Source organism: Mauremys reevesii, linkage group 18 (assembly GCF_016161935.1).
Source record: "Mauremys reevesii isolate NIE-2019 linkage group 18, ASM1616193v1, whole genome shotgun sequence".
NCBI lineage: Eukaryota > Metazoa > Chordata > Testudines > Geoemydidae > Mauremys > Mauremys reevesii.
Window position 1 is genome coordinate 7,980,132 of NC_052640.1, and position 27,843 is coordinate 8,007,974.

At 38.3% G+C, this 27,843-nt stretch overlaps 1 protein-coding gene across 8 annotated transcripts in view; it reads right to left on the reverse strand.

Annotated features, from left to right (window-relative positions):
- Window positions 1-372: 372 nt before the first annotated feature.
- The window catches only part of SBNO1 (strawberry notch homolog 1), a 43,838-nt gene continuing 16,367 nt past the window's right edge, over window positions 373-27,843 (reverse strand). For all 8 annotated transcript variants that reach the window (XM_039505124.1, XM_039505125.1, XM_039505126.1 and 5 more), the window contains 26 exons: window positions 25,479-25,639; window positions 25,160-25,293; window positions 24,920-25,010; window positions 22,467-22,628; window positions 21,590-21,725; window positions 21,405-21,510; window positions 19,857-20,010; window positions 18,519-18,701; window positions 18,162-18,259; window positions 17,849-18,000; window positions 17,250-17,447; window positions 16,721-16,891; window positions 16,440-16,609; window positions 14,786-14,917; window positions 11,170-11,305; window positions 10,295-10,407; window positions 10,121-10,192; window positions 9,273-9,372; window positions 8,432-8,506; window positions 7,952-8,098; window positions 7,768-7,862; window positions 7,418-7,510; window positions 6,537-6,674; window positions 5,373-5,449; window positions 4,278-4,471; window positions 373-2,363 (listed from right to left, as the gene is read on the reverse strand). In XM_039505124.1, the coding sequence (XP_039361058.1) occupies window positions 2,221-2,363; window positions 4,278-4,471; window positions 5,373-5,449; window positions 6,537-6,674; window positions 7,418-7,510; window positions 7,768-7,862; window positions 7,952-8,098; window positions 8,432-8,506; window positions 9,273-9,372; window positions 10,121-10,192; window positions 10,295-10,407; window positions 11,170-11,305; window positions 14,786-14,917; window positions 16,440-16,609; window positions 16,721-16,891; window positions 17,250-17,447; window positions 17,849-18,000; window positions 18,162-18,259; window positions 18,519-18,701; window positions 19,857-20,010; window positions 21,405-21,510; window positions 21,590-21,725; window positions 22,467-22,628; window positions 24,920-25,010; window positions 25,160-25,293; window positions 25,479-25,639 (3,431 nt within the window). In that variant the 3' untranslated portion in view covers window positions 373-2,220. The remainder of the gene's footprint in view (window positions 2,364-4,277; window positions 4,472-5,372; window positions 5,450-6,536; window positions 6,675-7,417; window positions 7,511-7,767; window positions 7,863-7,951; window positions 8,099-8,431; window positions 8,507-9,272; window positions 9,373-10,120; window positions 10,193-10,294; window positions 10,408-11,169; window positions 11,306-14,785; window positions 14,918-16,439; window positions 16,610-16,720; window positions 16,892-17,249; window positions 17,448-17,848; window positions 18,001-18,161; window positions 18,260-18,518; window positions 18,702-19,856; window positions 20,011-21,404; window positions 21,511-21,589; window positions 21,726-22,466; window positions 22,629-24,919; window positions 25,011-25,159; window positions 25,294-25,478; window positions 25,640-27,843) is intronic.

The following is a 27,843-nucleotide window of genomic DNA, read 5'->3' on the forward strand; positions in this document are numbered from 1 at the left end:
TCAACACAACAATTTTAGGGTTGAGAGTAAGCTGCCTCTCCTCAGAATGAATGAAATGAAGTATATTTCACCTTTATTAGGATGTTGAATGCACCCACTAGCAAGGCAATGAGCAGCATGCGATTCACACCACTCCTGCTACTTTTACGGTCCACAATGTCCAGCCTGCCTGGATCACCAGCATCTCCTGGTGACATTGCAGCAGTCAAATAACTCCTTGCCCCCAGTAGAACAAAGTATGGGGGGGGTGAGGTCAGGTCAATGCTGTCTTGCAATTTCACAGTCAGAAATAGAACTGCACCCACTAGTACCTGGGTTAGAAATACTTTCTCGCAGTATAGCTGTTGCCAGCATTAGCCTCAGACACATCAATTGTAGTTACAAATCTTTATTTCAAAATGCATTTCAGTTTGTTCAATTGCTGGCTGAATAAAACATGGAACTTCCTGAATACACACATTTCCCCCCAAATTCATGAGTTCTTCCTATATTAGTGCTGCATGTGCTAACACTAGTGCAATAACGGGACTTCACACTAATCATTTACCTAACGAAGTTAAATCTAAGGTTATCAGATCAATTTCTGATCTCAGTTCCATGGTTATCCCAAATTTACATCACTGAGACATCAGAATCTGGTCCACTGAGTAAGTGTTTAAGGAAATGAAGCAGGCACTACAATGGATCACACCACTAAGTCGCCATCAGGTCAACCATTTACCCTTATCTTTACTGTACTTACAGCACAATCTTTACTTGTAAAATATCTACCAAAGTTCAGTATAGAGTTTATCCCTTGTCTCAGATACTAACTAGTTCAACTTAAAGACTGATATGGACCATAAGACAGAAGACTAGCTTAAGTAGGTTGGACCATTCAAGTCTTGTTGAATGCCAAACTAGACTTGTTAGTTTTTTGGAATACAGTGATTGCCTAAACAAGACTCCAGTTTTGTTAGTACAATAACGTTTTATTTGACATCTACAAGATTTTGGTATCTTGCAGTTTTTTGGACAGGTTTATACAATCTCAATTTTTCAATAGTGCAACCTGTGCAAGCAAGAAATGACAAACATTGTCCTTCACTTTCTTATAAACATCTACTATTATAGGCAAAACAAAACTTACCCATATTATAGATAAGTGACTATTCACATTTGTACATTACAATTTCTTTTAAACAGCTCCAGATAAACTCTACAATGTCTTACAACATATTAAACAGTATTCAAGTTACTGGGTAACAGAAACAGCACATATAGCGGAACCCTCAAGAGTTTCCCATTGTCTAATTTACAGCTCAAGTAAGGTTTCATCTTACAAGTGACAAATTAAATTACATTAATGAAGTAAAAAATATAAGATTGTATGTGAGGTGGAAGTGAATTTGCACTTAGTTTCCATAGTCACCTCGGATTAAGGAAATATTTTAATTTTAAAGGAAAGGCTTTTAGCCATCTTTGCATTACACATTAGGAATACCATTAATACATTAAAATGAAGTAACTTTTTAATTTATGATGCTTATCACAAAAAACATGTTGCAGACTCAAATATATAACCTCCAGGAGAGAACCAGAAAAAATGCAATACTTGGGTATAAACACTATAAAAATGCAATAACCAATGCTGTACAACTAAGATTGTTTCTCTCGGAATTCTTGACTGGGGTGTTTATCCTGTTCATGCCTGTTTCCAAAGACATGCACTGTCCAACAGAAACTGGGAAGGAACCTGAATGAATGCATGATGTGCAATCTCTAGTTTTCATGCTTATATAAACTTACAAGTTGAAGAGAAAAAACCCAATATATATTTTCTATATATACTCAATACATGCATTCGAGGTTATCTCCCACAGCAATGGCATTGATGTACTGCGTTAAACCCTGAGCACTGTATGACAAGATAAAAATAAAGCCTGGTTGGGAATTTTCAAGCATTTTCAAACAAAATTTGTGGTTTGTGGCTTAAAAGGCCAAAAGTAAAAGCAAAACAGGAAGCTCTACAGAGAGCATAGACAGATGCACCACCATAAGCAACTGCTGGCTTTCAGTTCTACCATCCTTTATGTACCTCTTTATTCCCAAAGTACTTCTGAGAGCACACAACTGAACTGAAAAAATATTTCTTTGGAATCCGTCCCTGATTTTTATGCAAGTGATATGCTTTTACAGCCTTTTCTCAAACACCAAAGTCAACACCTGTAGTCGGTCCTCTTATGCATTGTTGAAGTTGGTGATGCTCTGTGGGTGATGTTGCTGCCATATCTGCTGCTGTTGTACTGCAAGCTGTTGAGACTGGTCTGATGTTGACAGGAGATTTACAAGGGGCGATACACAATTTGCAGGAATGAGCAAACCTGTAATTAGCAACAAGTCAATTGTACTTCTTAAAATGTATAAAATGTTTGTATGTTTAAGAACTTAGGCCAATGGTTCCAAGTTCCTTAAAAGTCAGCAGTAGCTTTTGCATAAAAAGATTTAATTTTCTACGTCAAGGGCTTTAAGACCTTATTGAGCGCTACAACAGGTTCTATTCCCAACTAAAAGTAATACATTCAAAAGTCATCTGATCCTTCAGTCACAGACTAGCAGAGAAAAAAATGCAAGTTGTCTTCAGGGAAGTACAGCTTCAACTACTCTTGCTGTATCTTCAACTAAATGATGCCCAAGGCAGCATTGGCTATTTATTTACTCTCCTGGTTGGATAGAAGATGTCACAAAACCACAGAAGTTCAGGAATGAAGAAGAAAACAACAATTTAAACCTCTTAAATGTCACTAAACTCTGTGGAGTTAAGCTGCTACGGCAGGGGTGGGCAAACTATGGCCCGCGTCTGGCCCGTCAGACCTTTCAATCTGGCTTTGAAGCTCCCACTGGGGAGTGGGTTGGGGGCTTGCCCTGCTCATGCCATGGCTCTGTGCGGCTCCCAGAAGCAGCAGCAGCATGTCTCCGGGGGGCTCCACACACTGCCCCTGCCCCAAGCACCATCCCTGCAGCTCCCATTGGCCGTTAGCTGAGGCCAAAGGGGGCTACAGGGGCAGTCTGCGGATGGGGCAGCACACAGAGCACCTGACTGCACCTCCGTGTAGGAGCCGGAGAGGAGGATATGCCGCTGCTACTGGGATCTGCTTGAGGTAAGCACCGCCCGGGGCCTGCACCCCTCACCTCCCCCTCCCACACCCCAACCCCCTGCCCCAGCCGTGATCCCCCTCAATCCCACCTGAGCCACCCTCCTGCACCCCAAGCCCCTCACATCCACAGCCCCACCCCAGAGCCAGCACCCCCAGCTAGAGCCTTCACCCCCTCCTACCCCCAACGCCCTGCCCCAGCCCAGAGCCCCCTCCCACACACGGAACTCATTTCTGGCCCCACTCTGGAACCTGAACCCCCAGCCCAGAGCCTATACCCCCTCCCACACCTCAACATCCTGCCTCAGCCCATAGCCCCCTTCCATACTCTGAACCCCTCTGCTCCACCCCCAGTCTACAGCTCCCTCCTGCACTCCAAACCCCTTATCCCTGGCCCCACCCCCGAGCTCGCACCTCCAATTTCATGAGCATTCATGGCCTGCCATACAATTTCCATACCCAGATGTGGTCCTCAGGCCAAAAAGTTTGCCCAGGCCCGTGCTAATGCCTATGTTCTCCACTCATACTTTTCAGCCATGGCTTCAACAGCCCACAAACACTGCAGAGTGAGTATTTTAGTAGTTGAATTAAGGGTTTGCCACCCCTCTTCAAGGCTGAAAAGTTGAGTGACTCTGGTTTTAAAGATAGCTGGGTGGAAAAGATGTGGAGTCTCTCTCTGCCACCCACTAGAGTTAGCCACAGGTGTACTGGGGCAGAGGTGGATCTTGCCTTTGTTGGGAAATATGCATCACGTGATAAACAGGAGGGGGAAGTGCAACACTTTGGTCCAGTAGTGTAGGGGTACAATGACCCTTACCTTTACGACAATGAGCCTGCTGCTTAGCCTGAAGTGATTTCACACCCCTACATTTTTTTTTTTTTAAACACTCTTCAGCTCTAGTTAGCGGAATTTTTCACAGAAGGCTGGTTTGCAATAGTTCCTCCCCCTTAACCTCATGCAAACAACTCATAATACAGAAGTCAAAATACTTACTTATAGTAAGGCACAAAGGGCTAGTCTCTATGTGTACTTGTATCCCTCCTACACAAACTCAGAAGACAGACTCAGTGTATAGACTGAAGAGTTAACTGACTGCTATGTGGTCCAGCAAAGAAGTTAAAATAATGGACAAACTTGCTTACCTACAATCCTTTGTCCATCCTCTGCCCTTAGCCGAACAATTTGCATTTTCACATTTGTACCACTCACAGAGGCTAGAACTCCTTCCACTTTTGTCCAGACACTTAGTACTGAACCACATAAGACGAAGTAAGTTCGACAGCGGAGGCCCACTTCACAAACTAATCCGAGGCTTGCTTTCTTACAATTGCCTCTCCTGGAGGAGGAAGAGAGTTTAACACATTAAAGAAAAAGGGGGAGTATTTTACAATTCAAATGAACTTTTTAAAATTAAAAATCTTTACTTGTGTAAGTAAACACTAAAGGATGAGAAAGTTAAGATATAGTCAAGCTGGATAGTGAGATGGGGACATGGATAACGCTACTTCACAAAATGGCTTTTAAAGTCGTGAAAAACTATTAGTACATCTCGGGCTAGACCCTCAGCAGGCGTAAACTGACATAGCTGCATTAAAGTCAATAGAGCTACACTAATTTACACCAGCTGAGGCTCTGACCAATAATGTCCATTAGAAATAGCAAAAAGGTAAGTGCTCTGTGAACAAATTCAGATGTTAGGATACTAACACACTGACATTCTTCATCAGTGGTTGGCACTGAGAAGTCAAGGCACCAGATGTTGAGGGTTTAACAGCATACTGCTAGGAAAATCAGCATTAAAACTAATGTTCTTCACTTCAACCATCTCAACTCTGAATCTAGCTAACGTTACCGAGTTTACATTTTTTAAAGTTAGTTAGTTCCAATACATCTCAACAGATCAATATGTTTACCAAAGCATGAGATCTTTTGTAATAACCCAGAGGGACTAAAAGTTTCTTCATTATGCCCACTCTGAACTAAAAAGTTAAGTCTGAAAACAAGTTCATAGTTTCATCTCTCTTGTAAGGTAAGTTGCTGCCAATTACCACTTGGACTGTTCACTTTGAGACTCCTTCAGCAATTACATGAAGTGACCAATATTGGTTATTGGAATTGTTATGAAGTTATGGATGAAAAAGTTGATTAAACAGCAGACTCCTGGTCCAAGTGATAAAGTAATAGATTTAGTCAAACACCTTGGTAGAAAACCTGTTTATATACATATAAATACTAACCAGTAAGCATGGGTACAGGTATCTGCCGATGAATTGTACTGCTCTAGCCAATGTGGTAGAGCATCTTCAGAAGGTACCTGAAAAGCCATTTAAAAGTTGTATTAAAATATAAACTGTAGTTTTCAGAAGCCACGAACAGCACATCGTATTTTGCTTGTAACAATGGGGCAACAGATAACATTGATACACCTATCGTTTTGTATTTTGTTTTTTTTTTTTAGTACTAAATATGAAACAATTCAAGTTATATTGCTTGGCAAGCATTTTGGTACATCCATGCTAAAAGTGGAAATCCTGCTAAGGATGTCAGTAAAGGTTTAGGTATAGTAGAATCTCACTGATTGAGATGTCTAGATCCAAGAACCTCGTTTATACAGTGACAAGTTCAAAGACATCGTCACACTTGAGTACGCTTCGTTCGCTTATTCTTACAAGCATAGTGTAAGTTCTTAACTTGCCTACGAAAACATTGGCTACTAAGCAATTGTGTTGCTGTGATACAATCTTGAGGGACAAATGAAAGGATTGTTCGACTGTTTCCCTGCTACTGTTTCTAAAGTTCAGAATTGTGTATGGTTAGAATATATTGTACCTAGTGTTCAAACATGTTGGGAATAAAGCATCTTCTGTAAGTTTAATTGCAGCTGAACCTTCTCCCTAGTTGATGTTTGGAAAGCTGCTTCTAGGTTATGGAAAGTCTTAATGGAATGATTGATCTTTTGGTAAGTTTTTGTGGATACAAAACACTGTTTGTTTAGGTAGGCTTGCAAAGCCCTAGAGATCTTTTTGGATAAAGATAACTATAGACTTGTACTGGACAAAGTTTACTGCATAAACAACATTGGTTAAGTACACCTCTACCCTGATATAATGCGACCCGATATAACACAAATTCGGCTATAACGTGGTAAAGCAGTGCTCTGGGGAAGGAGGGGGGCGGGGCTGTGCGCACCAGCAGATCAAAGCAAGTTCGATATAACGCAGTTTCACCTATAACACAGTAAGATTTTTTGGCTCCCGAGGACAGCGTTATATCAGGGCAAAGGTGTATTTCTATAACTTGCCACCATACTGTATATGGAAAGACATGGGTTTTGAAAAATCCTGCATTGTCTTTTACCACAAAGAAACTACTTTTTAAGTAATGTCGATTTAAAAAGTCACCTTCTTATATTTCTTTTTCAGGTCTGCATATGTTTCCAATTTGAGTTGTTTCCCAGTGTTTGGTCTGTATACTAAGAAAAGCTTCTTTTTGGGATTCACTTCCTTTACCAAGATGGCAGTTTTCTTATTATTTCTTATCTGAAAAAAAATGATTATTTTGTAAGCTTAAAGATGGGCATTGTCTTTCCTAAATAATTATGCGTACAATAAATGTGGACAGAAGTAGATGTGTTGAATGTCTATCCAGATTCTAATTATAATGAATCATTTAACCAAGTATACTTTAGAAAAAATTGTAATACATGTGGATAGTTATATACCTATTGGTCCACAACTAAAAAAAGTACATAATTAACTAATATGACGTAACAGGGTGTGTATTATGGTCTAGTAATTACATGCCTTAATGGTAGTTTGGCAGAAGGTGAAAGATAGTGGCACTGGCTTCCAAGAGGTGTGTCATGATTACCATAATCCACACCCCAATGTCTGAGATTATACACTGTTTTCCTTGCATGTAGCATGAGCACACACATTTTAAGATGAATACCACTTAAAACTAAGTGTATGGTTACATTGGATACCTGCCCTGAATGTCTTAAAAGTAGTGTTTTGTCATCAGTGCTTGATGATTAAAAAAAAGTTACATGAATTTGCTCATTTATAAAAATTTGAAAGCATTTTGCTAAACTGAACAAAAAATAAGTGATTGTACTGGATTGAAAATAAATTAAAATTTTAAAGTTCTGAATACATTCACTTCACACACTTAATGTGAAAGAAATCAAGCTAGTGAAGTTTATTGGGGCAGCCCTAAAATTGTTCTGTTAAAAAATGCATCTGAGAAATATGAAAAGAACATTTTAATAGTAGATTCTCACTTGCGAAGATAAATAAAATCCATCATCTGGTCCAGTTTGCTCAGCCCAAATCTTAGTTGCTTCTTCCCAAGACATTCCTCTTTCTACACTGATCTAGAAGAGACATTAAAACAAGGATGTTTAAACACCACATTTTGGAACAATTACTGAGATTGCATACAAACAATTAAGTCAAAACAGTTAACAGTGCTCTTTACAAGAAGACAAGGAACTTAATTCTTTCAGTAACAGGTTTACAAGCCTCCATATTGGGATGCCAAGTCTCAATTTTAAGAACTGAAGTTTCAAATTAAGGATTTTCAAGGGCAACTAAAGTTATGGCAGTTTGAAGAAACATGGAATTAACTTACTGTGTATAATTCTACATGTCCAGAGGTAGAGTATCCTGGAGTTAAAAACTTCTTAGTATCTGCCTTTCTGACCTTCTCATCTCCAGACCCAAGATCTTAAAAAAAAAAAAAAAAACCAGAAGAATTTATGTAAGAGAAGCAGATTAAGGAGCAGAAAAAAAATTAAGAAATTTGATTTACTTACCTAAAATACCCATGTCATATCTTCCATTCTTTTTAGCATTCTGTATAACTGCATTTAAAGTATCCGAGAAATACTGGAATAAAGCATTCTGCTGATGCACCTCCATACCCAGAATTCTATTCAGGAATTTTCCTATGTTGTTGTAATCTAAAAAGAATCACATATGATGTATAAAGTGCACAGTTTAGGAGAGAGAATTCTGGTACAAGTGAAGTCCTAAACTAGAATTCAAATGTTTTAAAAATTAACTAAAAACTTCTCAAACGATCAAAGCAAAACGTGGTTTTGAAATAAAGCATACATTTCTTAAAGAGATTAACTTCAAATCTAGACATAAATGAAAGAAAAGTTTCAGGTGCCATATTTGCCCCCAAATCTCACTGCCAGGTCTGTGGTTTTATAATCACAAAAGTGATTTCTGATTTGACAAAATAATTATACATCAGCTATCAACACTGACAGATACACCAAAAGCAATACCTTTATCAAGTGTCAGAATTCCTGATCGGTCTTCTACATTTATTAGGCCCACACCTATTAATCCTTGCCGGACATCTAGGGGAAGAAAAAGTTACAAGGACTGAAGCCACCTTTGTTCTGTCCTCTGAATAAGCATACCATTGCCAAGAAAATGAAAATAGCTAGGAAAGCAATGTGTGTGTTACCTCTGGAGCAGCAGATAATCCCCACTCCTGCCCCAAAAATCCAATTCCAAATCTTTGCACACCCCATTATTTATATAATTTGTGACTGATCCATATGCTAGGAAGTCACGATACAAAGCCTTAGCTTCTGGTCCAGTCGAAACATGGGTAGGGAGGAATACCATTACTACTACATTTTTGATCAACAGAAGAGCAAAATAAGCGTTTTAAAAAGGGTTACAACCAGGCAAGGTTTTTAAACAGTCGCAGATAGTACTGTGGTTAAATGCCATAACTAGACAAGATTGTAGCATTCCCTGAAATTGGTACCCATAGGAAAACAGAATTTAAAGATAATTTAATTCCAAGTTTTCCTATGCATACAATAACCATATATTTTCCCTTAAACATTTTTATGGGAATTATATTCAGCTGCATTTATCATGGGGGAATAGATCTCATGTTTGGGCTATGAACTAGTTCATAAAATTCACAAGTTAATTTAAACAAATTAGAAGAACTGTACCGGTAATATAAACAGAATTAAGCCACTTGATATCAAGAATAATTCTTTACATTTAAACGTAACTCACTACCATTCAGAAAAACAGAAATAAGGTGTTTTTGAGAAAGGATGACCAAAAACTAGGAGTTAGAAAACAGTGAATTACAATTACCTTTAAAAAATTCTCCAGGATAGTCAGCAGGTGGGGACACCATTGGGGAATCTAAATTCACAATGGATTTCATAACTATCTCCAAAGCATTTCTGCCATACTGTATTAAGAAAAAAAATTAAGTTATAGTACTGAAAAAATTTTGCATATGGTTTAAGCCTCAGAATCACAGTATGCATGCTGATATACACCAAGGGTTAAATATAGTTTTTCCATTCACAATCCAAATTACAAACAACTAAATTAGAGCATGGAAGACGAAAATGGGGAAATGCTAATGAATTTCTCAGTTTAATAAAAGGTATTGTATGGTAATAGCCTAGTCTGTTAATTTCTCCTTAACATGCTCATTTCCCAAGGTTCAGGATGCTCAACATATTGACTGAAAGACAGCAAACTGCTTAGGATTAAAACATGGAACTTTACCTGGTAGACTAAGTCATCTATATATGCTGTAATTTTACATGGCACTTTATAATCAGAGTACAACATTCCCACCCCAAACAGCAGGCAGAGAAAGCAGCAAAATACAACAGTTTGAAAAAGAAGAATGAGAGGGGATTGCTCCATAGAAACATAGATTATTAGGGTTGGAAGGGACCTCAGGAGGTCATCTAGTCCAACCCCCTGCTCAAAGCAGGACCAATCCCCAAAATCCCTAAATGGCCCCCTCAAGGATTGAACTCACAACCCTGGGTTTAGCAGGCCAATGCTCAAACCACTGAGCTATCCCTCCCCACCACAGGCATAGGTAGCTTTTCATTTTGCCTAGTATCAGTATTGTTGCAATCTGTTTTTATTTAAAACAAACAAAACAAAAAAACAACCACACACAAAGGAGATGTCACCTTGTTGTCAAAGTTGAACCTGCTAAGGTCTCGAGTTTCTGTTGCTCTTCTGTCACCGTGAGTGAGAGCTCCCTGTTAAGACAATACCTTTGTAATTAAAACATACAAAAGATCTCTGTACTGAAAAATAAACTATGTACACTGCTTTAACTGAGCTATATGTAACAGTCTTACCAAGCTCTCTAGTCTTTTGGCAACTATAGATGCAAATCTTTGCTCTCCTGCCAATTCGGAAATTAGGAACACATACTCTGGTGCAGTAACTTGGTTTGATCTGTGAGTTCTTCCTGTGTATTTGAAAGTGAGAAAAGTGTTACAAAAACCAACCAGGAGCTCCACAGAACATTTGATGGGAAAGTAGAACCAAGTCTCCTCCAGAATCATAAACAAGCAATTGGGAGACACTGATACTTTTGCCACGCACAGACTTAATACATTCTTAAGCAGAGTCAATGTGATAGGGACTAAAAAAAAATTCAGAAAAACATCCTATTTATATACCAGTTTTAGATAAATCCTGTAAAGAGAAACAAGTAACTGCTATGCACAACGGAGGAGTGTTTGCAGATGCACATACTATGAAACAAGGTATACTACCAATTTTGCTTAGGCTTTTTACACTATGCCTACAGGTAAAAATTCTACTGAGGGGCATAGGCAGTTGGCCTTATATGGGATGGGCAGAGGGGTGGCGCTTAAAATATAACTAAACTTAACAATCCTCCTGCTCCACTAGCAAGACAACATTTAGAAAAATTGTTGATTCTGCTGTAAATACTAATGTAAAACTATGTGCAGATGAACATTACCAAATGCAACACTGCAAATTTCTGATTACTTCATGAAGATGCACAGAACATGCAAAACAACTAATTCTAACATTTACAAATCTCTGTATACACCACCCTTTTATTCACCAGAATCAGAGAGAGAACTCACAGCACCTAACAAACAGAATACTCCATATTATACCAAAACTAACCATCAACATGCCCAGTGCAGAAGATTATTTCTGAACTTGATGAATTAAAAAACAGCCGTTAACTCACCAAACTGCTGTATTGCTCTATCTGCACTCCATGGTAACTCCAAAGTCATGTGCACTCTCCGCCTCTGATTTTTAGCTCTACGGTCGGCTTGTAATGAAATACCTGAGCTGGCAGCTTCTGAGATGATGGCAATGTTCTTTTACATAGAAGAAAAATTAGCAGTGAATTTGAGACCAAACCTTAAGTTTCCAGATCTGTAAAAAACCAGCTGATTTTGGAATTGCCAATTGCTATGTGACTGGAGCTACACCACTAGCTTTGGTACTTGTCACATGGGGAGTGAGGGGAGGAGAAGGAGAATCACCTTTAATCTTCTTGCATTTAGGCTAAACAAATGCTACAGAGGCACACAGCCCTTGAGAGAGGAAAAGGAGTTATCACTTTACTTCCCCAGCAACTCCTTCTTGCAGTTGGAGAACAGCAGAGATTTGCATCCAGTCCTGCCATGGCAGAGGAGAGGCTCCTGTGATGTAGGCCAGTCCCCCGTGAAAGAAATGGAGAAAAACTCCTATAGCAACTAAGGTGGCAGCTGACCACAAGCAATATAAATTATATGGCTGCTGCACTGGATAAGGGTACCTTGATAGCCAAGTACAAAACCATTTTGGCATTTGATCTTCAGGTGAAAATATGCAAATATTTATAAAATAGGATAAACGATTTAAATATTTACATGCAACTTGTAACAAAACTGCAACAAAGTTAAGTTACAACTCACTCAAGCAATTTAGTGAGGGTAGTAAGATAACAACCAAGCTAAAAAAATAGGTTCTCCATAGTCTGAGGAGTTACTTTTAACAGTAGTCAGTGTAAAACTTTCAGATGGAAAACATGCTCTCTCAAGTTGGTCTGTGTGCCTCTCACAGGACTGTGGGTATAGGCAATACGGAGCAGCTCTAGCTTATGAATATTGTATGAGACCATTAATTAGAACATTTACTGTATGACTATATTGATTTAGTTTACTAGCAGGCTGTTGGAAAAACAAGCAGGAAGGCAAGACAGTGACTCCATATGAGACACCTCCAGCCAAACACTTTGAGGGGAATCAAAATAATGCCTGAACTATTAAATGGGAAGATCTTACCTCATTGGCTCCAGCCAAGTTCACAGCTTGTTTTGCAAAGGCTGGGAACCAAAAGGTCCATCAGAGACAGAAGGCAGGTAAGAAAATATTTTATTGGACCTACTTCGGTTGATGGAAGGTACAAGCTTTCGAACTACATAGAGTTCTTCAGGTCTGGGGGTGTTCTTTCCTCAGACCTCAAGAACTCTGTGTAGTTTGAAAGCTTGTACCTTCCATCAACAGAAGTTGGTCCAATAAAATATATTGCCTCTACTACCTTGTCTCATATCCTGGGGCCAACATGGCTACAGCACTGCAAAAGGCCTACTAACAGTTAAAGTTGCTCAATCTAGTGTGGAAACAGTAGCTGGCAGCTATTCATGGGGGTACAGACACCAGCCTGTGGGTCTGAAGAAGTTAGGCCTTCCTAAGCTTCCAGGAAGCTGGTAAGCCTTTAGGTAAGACAGAAAGACATATGGACCTTTAGTTTTAAAGTCTCTTTTCTCTTGTTTTGTTCCTACTGTTAAATACTTTGATTTAAAAAGGCTGTTTTGAGTCACTAATGCACTGGTCAGTAGCTCTCAGAGGCAAGAACTGCAGGTACATGAACCCAGCTGGATCTGTTAGGGGTAAGTATGGTTGAGCCAGTGTCCTGCAGTGCAGTGTAACCCAGTGTAAGACCTGGAGAGTTGCATGATTCCATTGCAGGAGAGGTGAGGTCATTAGGCCTGAAACATAAGCGGGTGCACTCAATGAACTCAGCAAGGGGTCAGAGGTGCAGCCAGTCCGATAACTGTTTCCTTATTTAATTGAAGGTCAGCTACATCACTCAGGCCTCCACAACCTCTATAACAGGGGTGGGCAAACTACGGTCCGGGGGCCACATCTGGCCCTTCAAACATTTTAATCTGGCCCTTGAGCTCGTGCCGGGGTTTACTTGGTCCTGCCTCAGCACAGGGGGTTGGAGTTGATTACTTCTGGACCCTTAACTTCGTGGCTCCTGGAAGTAGTGGCATGTCCCCCCTCTGGCTCCGACACACAGGGGCAGCCAGGGGGCTCCACACACTGCCCCTGCCCCAAGTGCCACCCCCACAGCTCCCATTGGCTGATAACTGCAGCCAATGGGAGCTACAGGGGTGGTGCCTGTGGACAGGGCAGCGCGCAGAGCTGCCTGGCTGCACCTCCACTTAGGAGCCCAGAGCAGGGGACACGCCGCTGCTTCTGGGAGCTGCTTGAGGTAAGCGCTACCTGGAACCTGAGCCCGATCCCCAGCCCCAACCCCGTCCTGCCCTCCAAACCCCTCGGTCCCAGCCCGAAGAAACCCTCCTGCACCCCAACCCCACCCAAGAGCCCTCATCCCAACCCCCAATTGCATGAACATTCATGGCCCACCATACAATTTCCATACCCAGATGTGGCCCTCGGGCCAAAAAGTTTGCCCATCCCTGTTCTACAAGGTTTTACCAGTACTACCAGAAAAACTGGTACTGACAACAGAACAGGCACATGGGTGAACAGAGAGAAAAGGGAAGTAGGACAGGCCGGAGTATATCTAATGGTGATGGTCTCATAGGAATTGCTATATTGAGTCAGACTCGTGGTCCATCCAGTCTTTGACAGTGGGCAGTACCAGATACTTCAGAGGAAGGTAGTACAAGAAACATCACCGTTGGTAGATATAGGATACTTGTTTTTATATCCTTTCCAAAATATCTTAGTATTAACTATAACATTTCTAGATATTCTTCTTATCCATAAAAATATCCAATCCCTATTTGAATGTTGCTAAGTTTTTGGTTTCAACAACACCTGTGGGAATGAATTCCAGCCACATTACAGTGTGTAAAAAAGTATTTCCTTATCAGTTTTGAATTAGCCACATTTCATTGAATGTCCCCTTGTTCTTATTATGAGACAAGGAGGACAGAAGCTCTCTCTCTCTCTCTCTGCTCTATACCATTATTTCACACTTTAATTATGTCTCTCATCAAAGGTATATAATCCCAATTTTTTCAAAATCTTTTCAGTCTTTCTTCGTGAGTTTTTCCCATGACAAATCACTCATGGATTTCCCTGTATACCTCCATCACTGCAAAATCATTTTTGAAATGGAGGGGTCAAGTACTGCCTAGTATTCCAGATGAGGTATTTATAAGCAGCCGGGGAGCTAAAGCCTTGGATTTTTTTATTTTTTTTTAAATGAGTGCTGTATCAGAAGATTGACACTTCTAAAATTTCAACTTGAATTCGAGTCTCCCCTTTTAAACAGAAAGGACTTATTAAAGCTACAGGTTAAATTCCCATTCCCAGCTGAAAAAGCCTGTTGACCACCTTCAGGGTATTCCATAAAAGTCCTGTATTTGACAGCGCTTTTAGAAGCAAAATGGGTATATGATTCTGTGGATCAGTTAATTTTTTATTATACTGTGCTGCTAAGACTGTGGTTGGAACGGCACATTTTAATAGTCTAGAGCTGACAGCTTATGGATAGACCTGCTATAATTTCTCCAACATAAAACAATTCCTTGAAGTTACACAGAAGTAGTTTACCTTGTCTCCATCCATGAATCTCTGCTTTTCTGTGATATTTAGAATTTCAACAGGTACATCAAGTTCAGACCTTGACTCATAAGATATGCTGCCATCATCATTGCTTACAACTCTCCCTTTGCGGCCTGTCATCTTTAAAACAAAGGAATATTTTTAACCTTATCATAGAGGTGCTGAAATGTCAGAACATGAAATTACTTCAAACATCAGTGTTATTTATTCATACACTATCCTTAGAGGACAGAAAACAATTCACTGCAAGTATCCAAAGACCAAGATACATTTTATAACTGAAGCTGCCTGATTGATGCAATACTGAGCAGTGCACAATACTCCTATTTGGGAATAACCTTGAGAATCAAAAAGGCAACTCAATAAAGCAGGGGTTATGTGGAAGGGATGGAGGACCACCAATCTTAGTGTTTTTTATTGTCTGATAATGGAGGCATCATTAGTAGCTAGAGAATTTAACTGTTACTTTAGTTAAGTCATGGAACTTGTAATTCTAAGACCCTGTCTACACAAACAATTAGGCAGCAGCAAGCTGCAGTGTGAATTTACCCTGCAATAGCCTGCCACGGTCTGTGTGCACCCTCCCGATGCATAGAATCACAGAATCATAGGACCGGAAGGGACCTCAAGAGGTCATCTAGTCCAGTCCAACTGCACTCATGGCAGGACTAAGCATGTTAACAGAGTGCTTTGATCTGGATTAGTCCCCTTTGAAACAGAACTAGCTCAAAACATGTTAACAAAACACTCTGCTGATGTGTGTTGTCCGTGGACAGCTAGACCGTGATGGACTAGTAGTGCAAGGTAGATTCACACACCAGCTTGCCGTGATCTAATTGTTTATGTAGACAAGCCGTAATATTTAGTAAATGGAAGTATGGAAAGCTGTGAAGGATCATAGCTTGACACTGTGCTCTCTGGATCAGCAGCTAGGAACACCACAGAAATGATGCTTGTAAGAGGAGGAATTTAAGAGCATTGAAGAAAGGAACTAGAACTCCAAAGAACTTCACTGAAAGTAACAGGGTCTCTTCTGAACTAAGGGAACAAAGAATGTTTCTGCTGGACAGACAGGTAGCCTACAGGAGAAATTTTCTTAGTACTAGTGGGTAAAAATGTGATGCTTTATACACATGCCCTCCCTGGTCCTCAACTCCACTCTGGGTCCTCCCTGCCTGGATTTTGGGAGAGAAACTTGCAGTTAAAAGGAGACTAGCACAGTCATATGTTGCTACACACAGTATATCAACTTTAGCTAACTAGTCAGGAAATTAAGAAACAGTACAAAGACAGACAGAAGCCAGCATTTCTCACCCAATGAGGAAACTCCTACTAACAACTATTTTTAACAGAAAAAAAAAATCAAAAGAAAAATCAGAGTTTTAACTCAGTCCTCATATTCAGATCCTTTCTCTGCACCTTCTATTCACCAGTCTTTACATTTTGTTCTATAGTGTTGGGAGTTATAAGGACCTGCAAGACTAATTAACTTATCAGCTTAATTCTCTAATATGCAGCTCACGTCACTACACATCTTGAAAAATAGTAATACCACAATCAGATTTCTAAAATACATGTAAACATTGAGTGAAATGGAGGGAAACAGCAAATTCTTCACTTGCAATAGTCACACTGGACCTACTTCAGCCACATTCTCAGGACCACCAAGTTCATCTATAAGTTCATCCAAAGTATTAGGAGGAAGGTCTTCAGCTAGTTTTTCCAGTTTATCAAGCAATTCTTTTTTCATCTGCTGGGCTCTTTCAACAGCATCTTGACTTGTCACAAAGCTGCTGTTAGTATTACTGTTAGCTGAAATTTATAGACAAAAACAATTCCTTAAGAATTTAAGCTTTTTAAAATGTTTTGCAATTGTTGGGAAAAAGTAGAGAGACTCTAAATAATTCCAAAACTCATTCATACCCGATGTATTTGTACTAGAAGCAGTGGTAACAGGAACGGAAGAAAAACTGCTAGGTCGTTTTGATCCAAGACCAGAAGCTAATAAGGCACTCTGAATGGAATCTGGGTCTATACTTTTCTTCTTTTTCTTGTCTTTATTTTTCTTATGGTCTTTTCTAATTAACCAGGGGTCTGAAGTTAAAGAAAATATTATGTAAATAGTCAAGACACTTCCCCACTTTCAAACAAATTAACTTTCCTAAGTACAATGACAAATTCTACATATCTTCTAGTTAGTTAAATTCTAGGTCATAAAAGCAGTTTAAAAATACTTTAAAAAGATACATCAAGTACAGCTATCATAGGTAAAATGCTTAGCGTAAAATGACAGTTTTAGAACTGTTTAATTTCAGGACCTACTTCTTCACATTATACATTTATAACAAATGCCCTCTATTTTGTCTCATACGGAAGTGTTAAATAAAGCTATATTTGACACGTAATATTCAGAAATACAGTTAAATTCTTAAGGGTATTCACGTTATCTTACCATCTTCATCATCCTCACTAGATTCATCTCTGAATGGGTTGAAGTCATCATCATCTCCAGAACTCAAAAACTTAGAGCTCTCGTTGTCACTTTCTTCATTGTCTGAGGCATCAGACTCGCTTTCACTCTCATCGGAACTGCTCCCAGTGAGGCCACTTGTTTTACGAGCTTTCTTGGTTTCTCTAGTTATTTCCTCACCTATTTTCCCCCAAAATAAGAGCATGAATTTAGAGATCTGTAGTCTATTTTTCACAGTCTGTTTTCATACCTCTGCAGTGACTAAAAAAAAATGGATCCTCAGTACTGAAATGGGGCTTTTGGGTGAATTGTAACTGAAAGTACATGAATTTAACAGTTTAAATCTAAGTTTTTTGGTGAGTCACAGAGGTTGCAACTTTTCTGCATATCTATACTATCAAACAGATGGAAGGTGCAAGATTTGGTCCTCCAATAACCAGATTCCATTAACTGTCCCAATCGTTTCCATTTGCTACCCACAAAAAGATTATTCTACAAAGAATCTTATTCCGTGCAATTCTCCAAGTGCTGCCATTACCTCAATAGTATAACACACAAAAAAATAGCAGCTTACACTTTACCTTTCCGTTTCTTTATTTTATTCTCCTTGCAAGGACTGTCCCTAGGTGAATTGTTATTACTTTGAGCAGTCAGATCTATTCCAAGCAAACTAAAAAGCTTTTTCCTGTCAGGAGCTGGGAAGTGCTTCTCAATGAGAGACTGGAGTACTCCTCTGTGTAAGGAAAAACAAAATTAAGAAAGAATGTTCCTCTGCCCAATTTTCATCTAAGGGGGGAAAAATGGTTATATAGAGACTTTTCAGGTTTTCCCCCATTCTTTGGCACTAAAATTCACTCAGACACACTGATACAATAGCAAAAAAGCAAGACTTACTTTGCTGTGGAAACAAAGTCATTCAATTCTCCACCACCCTCCTCTAAGGCTTCTAATGTTCTTGCTTCTCCTGTGGACTGTAGTCCAATAACAACACACTGTAAAGGGGAAAAAAAAATACAATTAACACAAAGCCCTGAGATTCTGATTAAAAAAAGTATGTATTTTTACTTCTCGTAAGCTAGACAAACGGATTCACAATCACGAACAACCTCAGAAAGCTGAAAAGCATGTCAGCACACCTTCAAAACACACTAGTACTAGGAACAAAGTCATTTGAACAAGTAATTTGGATGGTACTACACTAAGAGAGGTTTCCAAGACATTCTGAACTACTACCAGACTTAAACAACTTACTTTCCCATTCTTGATTTCTTCTCTAGCTAGCTGGACCACTCTTTTGACTTTGGATGCTATGCAGAGGTACTTGAAAAATCTCTGGTGGGCTGACCAAAACTGACCCCACATAGACTTTTTCATGCGTTGCTCTGCATCAATAAGATCAGCTGCTTGTTGAAATTTCTCTCTGGCATTCACCCACTGAAGAAGAAATCAAAAGTTTTACATATCACACCTTTCAAAGTAGACAGATACATTCTACTGTCACTAGATACATAACAGGCAAAGAAATAAACGTGTAGTCTTTTATAGCATTATTAGAATTGAAAAGCAATGGTGGACAAGAGAGGACACAGTAACGAATGGTCCTCTGACAGAAGATCCAACACCAAATAAGTATATAGCAAAATGTTTCATGTGAGTGAGCTAAAGAGACACTGTTCTGATAACAAATAACTGCCTGCCTGCCAGAAACTAGGGACAAACTATGAAAAGCGACTGTTATAATCAGGATAGTTTTGTGCAGCAGAATTAATGCTGTGAAGTTTTGAAAACTTACCAAGAAGGTTGGCTCAAGATAAGTACTTCAGAAATCAAACTTGAAGATAGACCTCAAAGCATTAAACATGCCTTCATTACAAATTTAACTAACAATCATAATATCTCAACATAGATCTTGGTATTTTTACACATGCAATTATGTACACTATTTGTTCCATCCAATTATCCAATGAAAGGTACTCATTTCTACAGTTTTTCTATGTAGAAAAATTGTATTAGTGTATATAAACCAAGTAACCAGAAAAGACCATTGCAATAGCCAAGAGTTAAGTGAATTATAGAAACTAACTGCAACTTCCTTGTTTGTAAAGATGGCTCATTAAAATTAAGAGTTATTTTATTTTTATTACAATTCAACTCAATTTGAACTAAATTTTCATAAGAAGTTCACACAATTATATGAGAATTCCTTCTGAAGATTAAGAAGTCTGAATTTTTATAGTGATAAGTCATTCAGACTTGTTATGCACAAGATTGGGAATAAGTAATGTAGTATACAAAATCACAACAGGGTTCAAGATTTAATGACTCATTTACAATTGTTTCTGAAGTAAATTATTTTAAACTTTTATATTCCAGAGTAGGAGCAACTCCCTTCTCCAAGGAAAAGCCATACGTAATGGAACCTTCATACTAAAGCAAAGCTAATGGACTTTATGCTTTTTCTATAACAGCAGCATATGCTGTATATAATCAGGACATATAATCTGACAGCAAATGATCTCCATCCATTAAGTTCTCAGCCTCTACCAGTTCAAACTGTCATGAAGATTTAAAAAATGAATACATTCTTACCAGTTTCACAGATTTATTATACATTTTAATGTAGTTCTGTGAAAGTAGAACTTCTTCAATTTTGAAGGTCACACCTGAAAAGCTTAACTGTCTTGCTATGTACATTCCTCTCAGTTTCATATCCATAGCAACTATTTCCATGGCACCCACACCTCTGAATAAAACAAAAAAATACAAAGTGGTTTAGAAGTATATGGCATATTTAAGTACACTATGAAAAATAAGAAACTAATATTTATTCCATACAACCAATGTGTGCGAGCATTAGAGTTGTATGATTAATCACATCAGAAAGTATGAGAGATCAGGTTGCATGCACAACCATAACTCTGCCCTCTTGTGAATATGCCCTGCAACATGATTGTGTAGATAATTCTCACACAGCCTACCTTTCGAATGACCTAACACATGCATGGGTAGCCATCTTGTATTTTTTTTCCATTTTTATACTTACACTAATTTCATGCCAAAGTTACAGTTATCTGACAGATTTTTATATGCATTTCTCCAGAGTGTGTTAAATGAGTGCATTTTCTGTTAATTCAGTTACTCATTTACACTGGCATAAGGGCCAAATTTGGCTCTTAAGCAGCCAGATATTATAAATTCTTCTCAACCATCAGCACGGCCTTAGGTGCAGGCAGGGGCTAAGGCAGTCAACTATGAAGTTAATTTAGCTGAAAATTTTAGGCCTATGTATTTAGTATCACTCTTTTCTTGCATACTTAATATATAGTATGTTTGTACTAGTATAGTCTATTTTGTACTTTTCATATGACTGGTGAACAGTGTCTGTCATACACAATATAAGATGATACACAAGAGGATATAAGATTTAGAAAAAATGTATGAAATGTAATATTTTTCAAATATTACAACCATGTGAATGGGAATTAAATTGTTAGAGAATGTTACATTTGCACTGTTTTGCGTGGCACTTCCCAGGTTTGTTTTTCTAATTTGGGAGTTCTGGGGAATGAAGTGCCCATTTCCTTTAAAAGGTATTCTGGTTTTCATTAAATGAGAAACAGTGTAAATTCCATAATCTGGAACTAACTGGCTAAGGACCACCAGAAAGCCCTGAGAAGCAGGACTTCTGCTGACCTTACAAACCACGCGCCAGACCTCCAGAATCCGTTTGCCCCTTCACTACACTTTTTACTTTGTAGCTAAAACTATCCTGTATGAAGTGCACGGAGTGTGTGCGCATTATATATTTTTCATGAGGATCAATTAAATCAAACAGATTTCACTACAACACCCAATTGCACTTCTCTAATTTAAAACCATACTACCCCAAACTGAGGTGCTTTAGAAAGTTAATTACAATCTTTTTTAAAAAATGAAGTATATCCCTACCCAATCTCCATTTACTTCATTTTTTGCTAAAAAGTTAAGAAAGGTTCACTTTTAGACATAGAACAAGCCTGAAAGAGTTTCAGGAGAACTATAAGTGACTGAAAACTGGGTTGAAATGGAAAAATGGAAACCATAATGCAGCCACAACTATAGCTGTTCTTGCTATAATCCTTTAAGACATTACATTACCTTCTTTCAACAGCCTGAATAAAGTCACTGAATTCCCTAAATGGGGTTCCTTCACCCCATATTCCCAGACGGTTCATGTATGCCATATTTCGTGGCTCAGATGCACCTGAAAGGAATAGCACACACTGTATCAATGCCAATAAAAAGTCAGTTCTCTCTAAACGTCTGCATTAAGTAGTACTTACCTGTGGCACTAGCATAAACAACTCTAGCCTTCGGAAGTTTATTCTGAAGCTCCAATACAGCTAAGCCGGTCTTCGTTGGTTTTGAAGAACCAACAGGACACAGATTCTTAGCTTTGTGACATTCATCAAATACTATCTGAACATTAATTAAGGAATAAATATGCCATCCCACAGTCAATATAGTACAGGGTCTTTAGAATGGAGAGGGATTTTTTAAATTGATTTTTGCAGTGAACTCTATACTTTCATTAGCTGTCAGTTTTAATTAGTAAATGTTCTACACAGACTTCAGTCAGAAACAAGTTGACTAGGTTGTTTTTGGGGTTTGTTTTTTTTAAGGCGACGTCAAGACATTCAATTTTAAACTATTCAAATATACAGTTACCATAATGTTTTCATGTATTTTTGGAATGAATTCTCTTGAAGTACTATGCATTTCCTCCAAAGATTTTACAGGAAAAAGCCCTAAGAACTGGAAAGAAATTACGTACAATTTAACTAAGAGGTAAGGTTTCTCATGACCATATTCCAGGCTCAACTTGCCTATTTAAAGACCAACGCCTTGATTCTGATCTCATTCTGGTTTACATCAATGTAAGTTCATTAACTCTACTGAAGTCAATCCCTGATTTACACTAACATAGGACCAGAATCAGGCTGCTGGCTCGTCACATGTACAGTCTGCTACATGTTTTGAATAAAGCATTTAGAAAACGTCTGTGGTGTCTGATAAATTATATAGTTTCAAATTAATGAAAAAAATCCTTCCTAAAATATAACCGTAAATAAAATGTACACGGTTGTCTTGTACCAAAAGATGTGCGTTTTATATTACGGTTCAATTATTTCTTTTGCAGACTAAGAAATGAAAGGATACAACTCCATCAAAGTCATCACCACACCAGTGGAGAAGCTGCTTTAACCTGGTTTTGTATTTACCACCAGATTGACTTTCACCAATAAGAGAAGAGTATGTGGCAAAAATTACACCTTTCTTTACACTCCCATTATGTTTGGAAGAAATTTTCCCATATTTGAACTGCAAGAAAAAAGATAAAGTTACATTTTAGTAAGTTACAAAAATTGGTCTGTCCGCATCTTAGTCAAGAAGAGCTACCCCACAACCTAAGTGAATGCTCAAAGAGTGACATTGATTGAAGCACTGATTCGGCATTCCTTACACAACAGTGAAGTCACTAGTGATTTCAATTTATAGGATAATGTCCCAATTTGCAATCTAGGAATATGGTTAAGAGGCTAGTATGGTGGTTCTCTTGTAAGTGCATCATGGAAGGTATAAACTTCCACGATTGCAGATTTTACAGTTTAGGCCCTTAATTTAGGGGTTTTCCCTAGTGTAGAGCCAAGATGTGTTATGATTCAGAAGCTGCTCAGAATTTTTTTTTTCCCTTTTAAGCTGAATACAGCATTTAGCTAAGAGATCAAATTTATTTACAGTGGCTACTAAAAGTGAATTGTCTTAACATTCTAAAAATCAACGATTTATTCATCTGTTTCCTAAGGTCATTGGTCCAACAGACTTTAAAAAGAGGAAGCAAAATCATTTCAAGTCAGACAGTGAATATAACCAGTAACAGCATTTAGCTCTTACCATAGCAAGGCATCTGCTTTATTTATCATTAAAAGAAAAATAAGCAATAAAAATGCCAAACCAAAAAAAAAAAAATTGAAGCAATATTCCCTGCACAGCTCTAAAAGGACTTCTAGTCAGAAGTTAAGGGCGCTATTTATGCTTGAAGTTAGGAATATATGGCTAATTATTTGCAAATTTAGAGATTAACTGAACAAAATCATCTACATGGCACTTGGAATTATAAAAATGTAGGGCTGGAAGGGTCCTCAAGAAGTAATCAACTCCAACCCCCTGTGCTGAGGCAGGACCAAGTAAACCTACACCATCCCTGTTTTTAAAAAGTCGCCAATGCTGAGGATTCCACAATCTCTCCTGGAAGCCTATTCCAGAGTTTAACTACTCTTAGAAAGTTTAAAAGGTTTTCCTAATGTCTAACCAAAATCTCCCTTGCTGCAGATTAAGCCCATTACTTCTCATCCTAGCTTCTGTGGACATGGTGAACAATTGTTCACCATCTGCTTTATAATAGACCTTAGCATATTTGGAGATTATTAGCAAAGTCCCCCCTCAGTCATCTTCTCTCAAGACTAAACAAGCCCAGTTCTTTTAACCTTTCCTATAGGTCAGGTTTTCTAAAATGTATTTTTGTTCTCCTCTGGACTCTCTCCAGCTTGTCCACATCTTTCTTAAAATGTAGCACCCAGAGTTGCACACAGTTCTCCAGCTGTGGCGTCACCAGTTCCAAGTAGTGGGACAATTACCGCATACTAACATACAACACTCCTGTTAATACACCCCAGAATATTAGCCTTTTTTGCAGTTAAGTCACATTGTTGATTCATTCAATTTGTGATCCACTTCAACCCCCAGAGCCTTTTCAGCAGTTCTACCACTTAGCCAGTGACTCCCCCATTTTGTAGTTGAGCATTTGATTTTTGCTTCCTAAGTGAAGTACTTTGCACTGATATTTATTGACTTTAATCTTGTTGAATTCAGACCAATTCGTCAAGCTTCTTTTGAATTCTAATCCTGTTCTCCAAAATGCTTGTAACGCCTCCCAGTTTGGAGCCATCTGCAAATTATACACATATACTCTCTATGCATTATCTAAGTCACTAATAAAATACTACAGTACTAGACCCGAGACTGACACCTGAGACCCCACTAGATACACCCTCTCAGTTTGACAGTGAAACATTGACAATTACTATGAGTATGGTCTTTCCACCAGTTGTGCACCCACCTTATAGTAATTTCACCTAGACTACATTTCCCCAGTTTTCTTATGAGAAAGACACATTATGACTGTGTCAAAAACCTAACTAACATTAAGCTATATCACATCTACTGTTGCACCCCTATCCACTAAGCTGGTAAACCTGTCAAAAAAAGGAAATTAGGTTGGTTTTGCATGATCTGTTCTGGACAAATCCATGCTGGCTCCTTCTTATAACCATATTATCCTCCAGGTCCTTACAAACTGATTGTTTAATCATTTGTTCCAGTATCCTTCCAGATATTTAAGTCAGACTGACTGGTCTATAATTCCCTAGGTCCTGGCTTGCATTCTTTTTCCCTCATTGTTAATATTAATTGTGTTGAGTATCTGGTCACCATTAATCTAGTTTGTTTCAACATAAAATTTAAGAATAGTATTAAACAGTAACATGCATGTCTCATCACACAAGCCTACCTAAAGGTTTGCCTCAATTGTACATAGTAAAAAGTTTCCACACCTTGTTTAAGGAATGAACCAAAATATTTTTTGCGCCAATGTCTCTCAAGTCTCTTTCAGCATCATATTTCAGATCATTTGACACACTAAACCTGGATACAAAACAAAAGAGCATATAATCTGTAAAATTATTAAAGCAAAAGACCAAAAAAGTCATAATTCAAGACTTTTGTCCAAAAAAGCTTCACTAACTTTAAATACTGCAATAACTACAACATTTATCACAAATAGTTAAACTTACCATACAGCTCTTTTTCTACCCAGCAGGTAATTTTCATAGATTATTCCAGCTATGGTCCTTCCTTTTCCTACACCAGCACCATCACCTATCAAGAATCCAGCTCTGTCTCCATTAGGCAGGAATGTTTCATGTTGCTGTGAAAGAAAATATGTTTTAAGTTTTCAAAAATGGACCATTTATAGATTCCGGCAGGGACAAAAGAGTCCACGCTATTCCCCTACCCTTTCACAAGCTGATCCTGAAAGGCAAAGTTTAGTCCTTCAGCGGACCTTTGTATTCTAAAAATAAAGTTTTTTAAAAATACTATAGTGCAACATACCTGGGCTGCATAAGTAATTGCTTCAAGTTGCAATGCCGACAGCCAACCATTATCAATACTTTCTTCAGATATTGATGTCTGATACCATACTTCAGGAGGGGTTACACTGGATAACGAACTTGTTTCTACTACTGGATCAGGATGACGTAGACCAATTTTTACTAGTTTGGGAAAAAACAGTAGTTCTAAACATAATTCAGAACAGTTTCATTATTGTTACATTAGTTATTTCAGAAGTGGATAAATCCCCAGAACAACTTCCAAGACTAGATATTTTTGGTTCACGATTAAGGTTAAATGCAGGACAACTCTAAATTCCTATGCTCTTTTGAATCCAGCTCCTGCTCTTAATATATGAAATGGTGTCCCTTTAAGAAAAAGTGCATTAATCCAAGTTTTCATATAATGAAACTAACTTAAAGGTGACCTTCAAAGCTTTTGAGTTTGTTCATTTTCAGCTTGCAAGACTCATGGTCCATGAAGATCCACTTCTGCTTTGTCAAAATCTCCCTATTACATTAAAACTACTGGCTCTGAGTTCTGCCTTCCCTCACAGAAAAGTCCCCTGAAGGACTTAAGCTCTGCCCTCTGATGATATCACTGCCATGTTCATATCAAGAACATATAAATTGCTTTCCTCAACCACTCTTTATTTACACATTGTCTGACCACGTACGCAATCTAGCAATATCATAGCACAGAGTGTGGGAAGAGAAGAGTCTGACTAGGAGCAGCTCAGATTAGTCAGTGATTAGCATACATTTCCACTGGGTTTGTGATGTCACTAATCCACAAAAAATGAAGTTACATGAACTGAGAGAAAAGGCACTTCCAAGACACACACTCCAAGGAATACAAGACAGAAAAAGAATTTTTAAAAATGTTACAAGAACTTAAACATGCGCTGTCATATGAGGGCTGTTAGAAAAAAATCCAAAAAGCTTTGCAGGTCACTTAAATAGACTTAATGTTATTGTACCATTTGGCTACAAATAGCAGATGAGACTATAGCAATGTCATCAACATGGGAGCTTAAGGGCATTTGAAAACCAGTTTCTGTTCTGTGACACGTTGAATCGCTTAAACTAGACTCCTGTTTTTCACTCATGTTGAGCTGTAATAAAAGATGGATAAAGATTTACAATCTTACAAATGTAATCTGTTACATATGTTTCAGTAAGATAATACACTTAGGAGTGCAATTTTACATTAACTACCCAGAAAAAGTGTCATGTGTCTTTCAAACACACGGAGCATAATGGGTGTAGCTCTTAAATATTTTTATTCCAATGAGTGAACTCTTCAGCTGAAAGCAGCAGTGAAAGCAAAAGTAAAAGGAGATGCCTTAGGAGAAGTGGGCTACTACAGTGCCGCTGCAAGGATAAGGTGTACTTTTTTGGGGAGGAAATTGGTACTACCATCCTGCTGTGGAAAAATAAAGGCAACCAGGATGGAGAGACAGTGGAAAGCAAAACATTTTTTGGACACATATGCAAAAGATCTATTAATTTTAATGTTACAACATGGGGTGAAATTCTATTTCCTGTGTATCCTGGAGTTCTACAGAGATGATCTTATTGGTAACTTTTGCCCTTAAAAATATGAACATTTTAGTGGGGGAGTGCCTTCAACAGACTTATATTTGCACACAGTATGAACCAGGGGATTCAAACACTGCTTAAAATCATGCTGTATTTTTTTTTTAAACCTATGTTAGGAACACCATAGGCTATTAAAAGTTAAATTTTTAGCAATTTAATCTACTTGTCATTATTTATGTTCTATGTCAGCAACCTTTCAGACGTGGTGTGCCGAGTCTTCGTTTATTCACTCTAATTTAAGGTTTTGCATGCCAGTAATACATTAACTTTTTAAAAGGTCTCTGTCTATAAGTCTAATAAGGTTTTTAAAATGTTTAAGAAGTTTCATTTAAAATTATATTAAAATGCAGAGCCCCCTGGACTGGTGGCAACATGAGTGCCACTGAAAATCAGCTCGTGTGCCGCCTTTGGCACACGTGCCATAGGTTTCCTACCCCAGTTCTATTTACATGTCAGATTGGACAGAGAAACAAATCAATTAAGTCAGTTACTTCCATATTCTTAGTGCTGCAAAGTTTAAGTATCCATCTGCAGGGTAATGTTCATTTGCTTTAGACAATTTATTTCCGAAATAAGAAAAACTGGAAATATTTCTAGTAATCTTTGGTTCTATAAAAGCTGTTAAAAAATAAAATTAGGGCCAAATTTGATCATTCACTTAAATTATATACATGTAAACACTTCCCCAGCCAGCACTTAGACCTAGGATAGTGACTGCTCAGTAATCAAGTGACTGAAATGCTTTACTTGGCTAGTAAGACAAA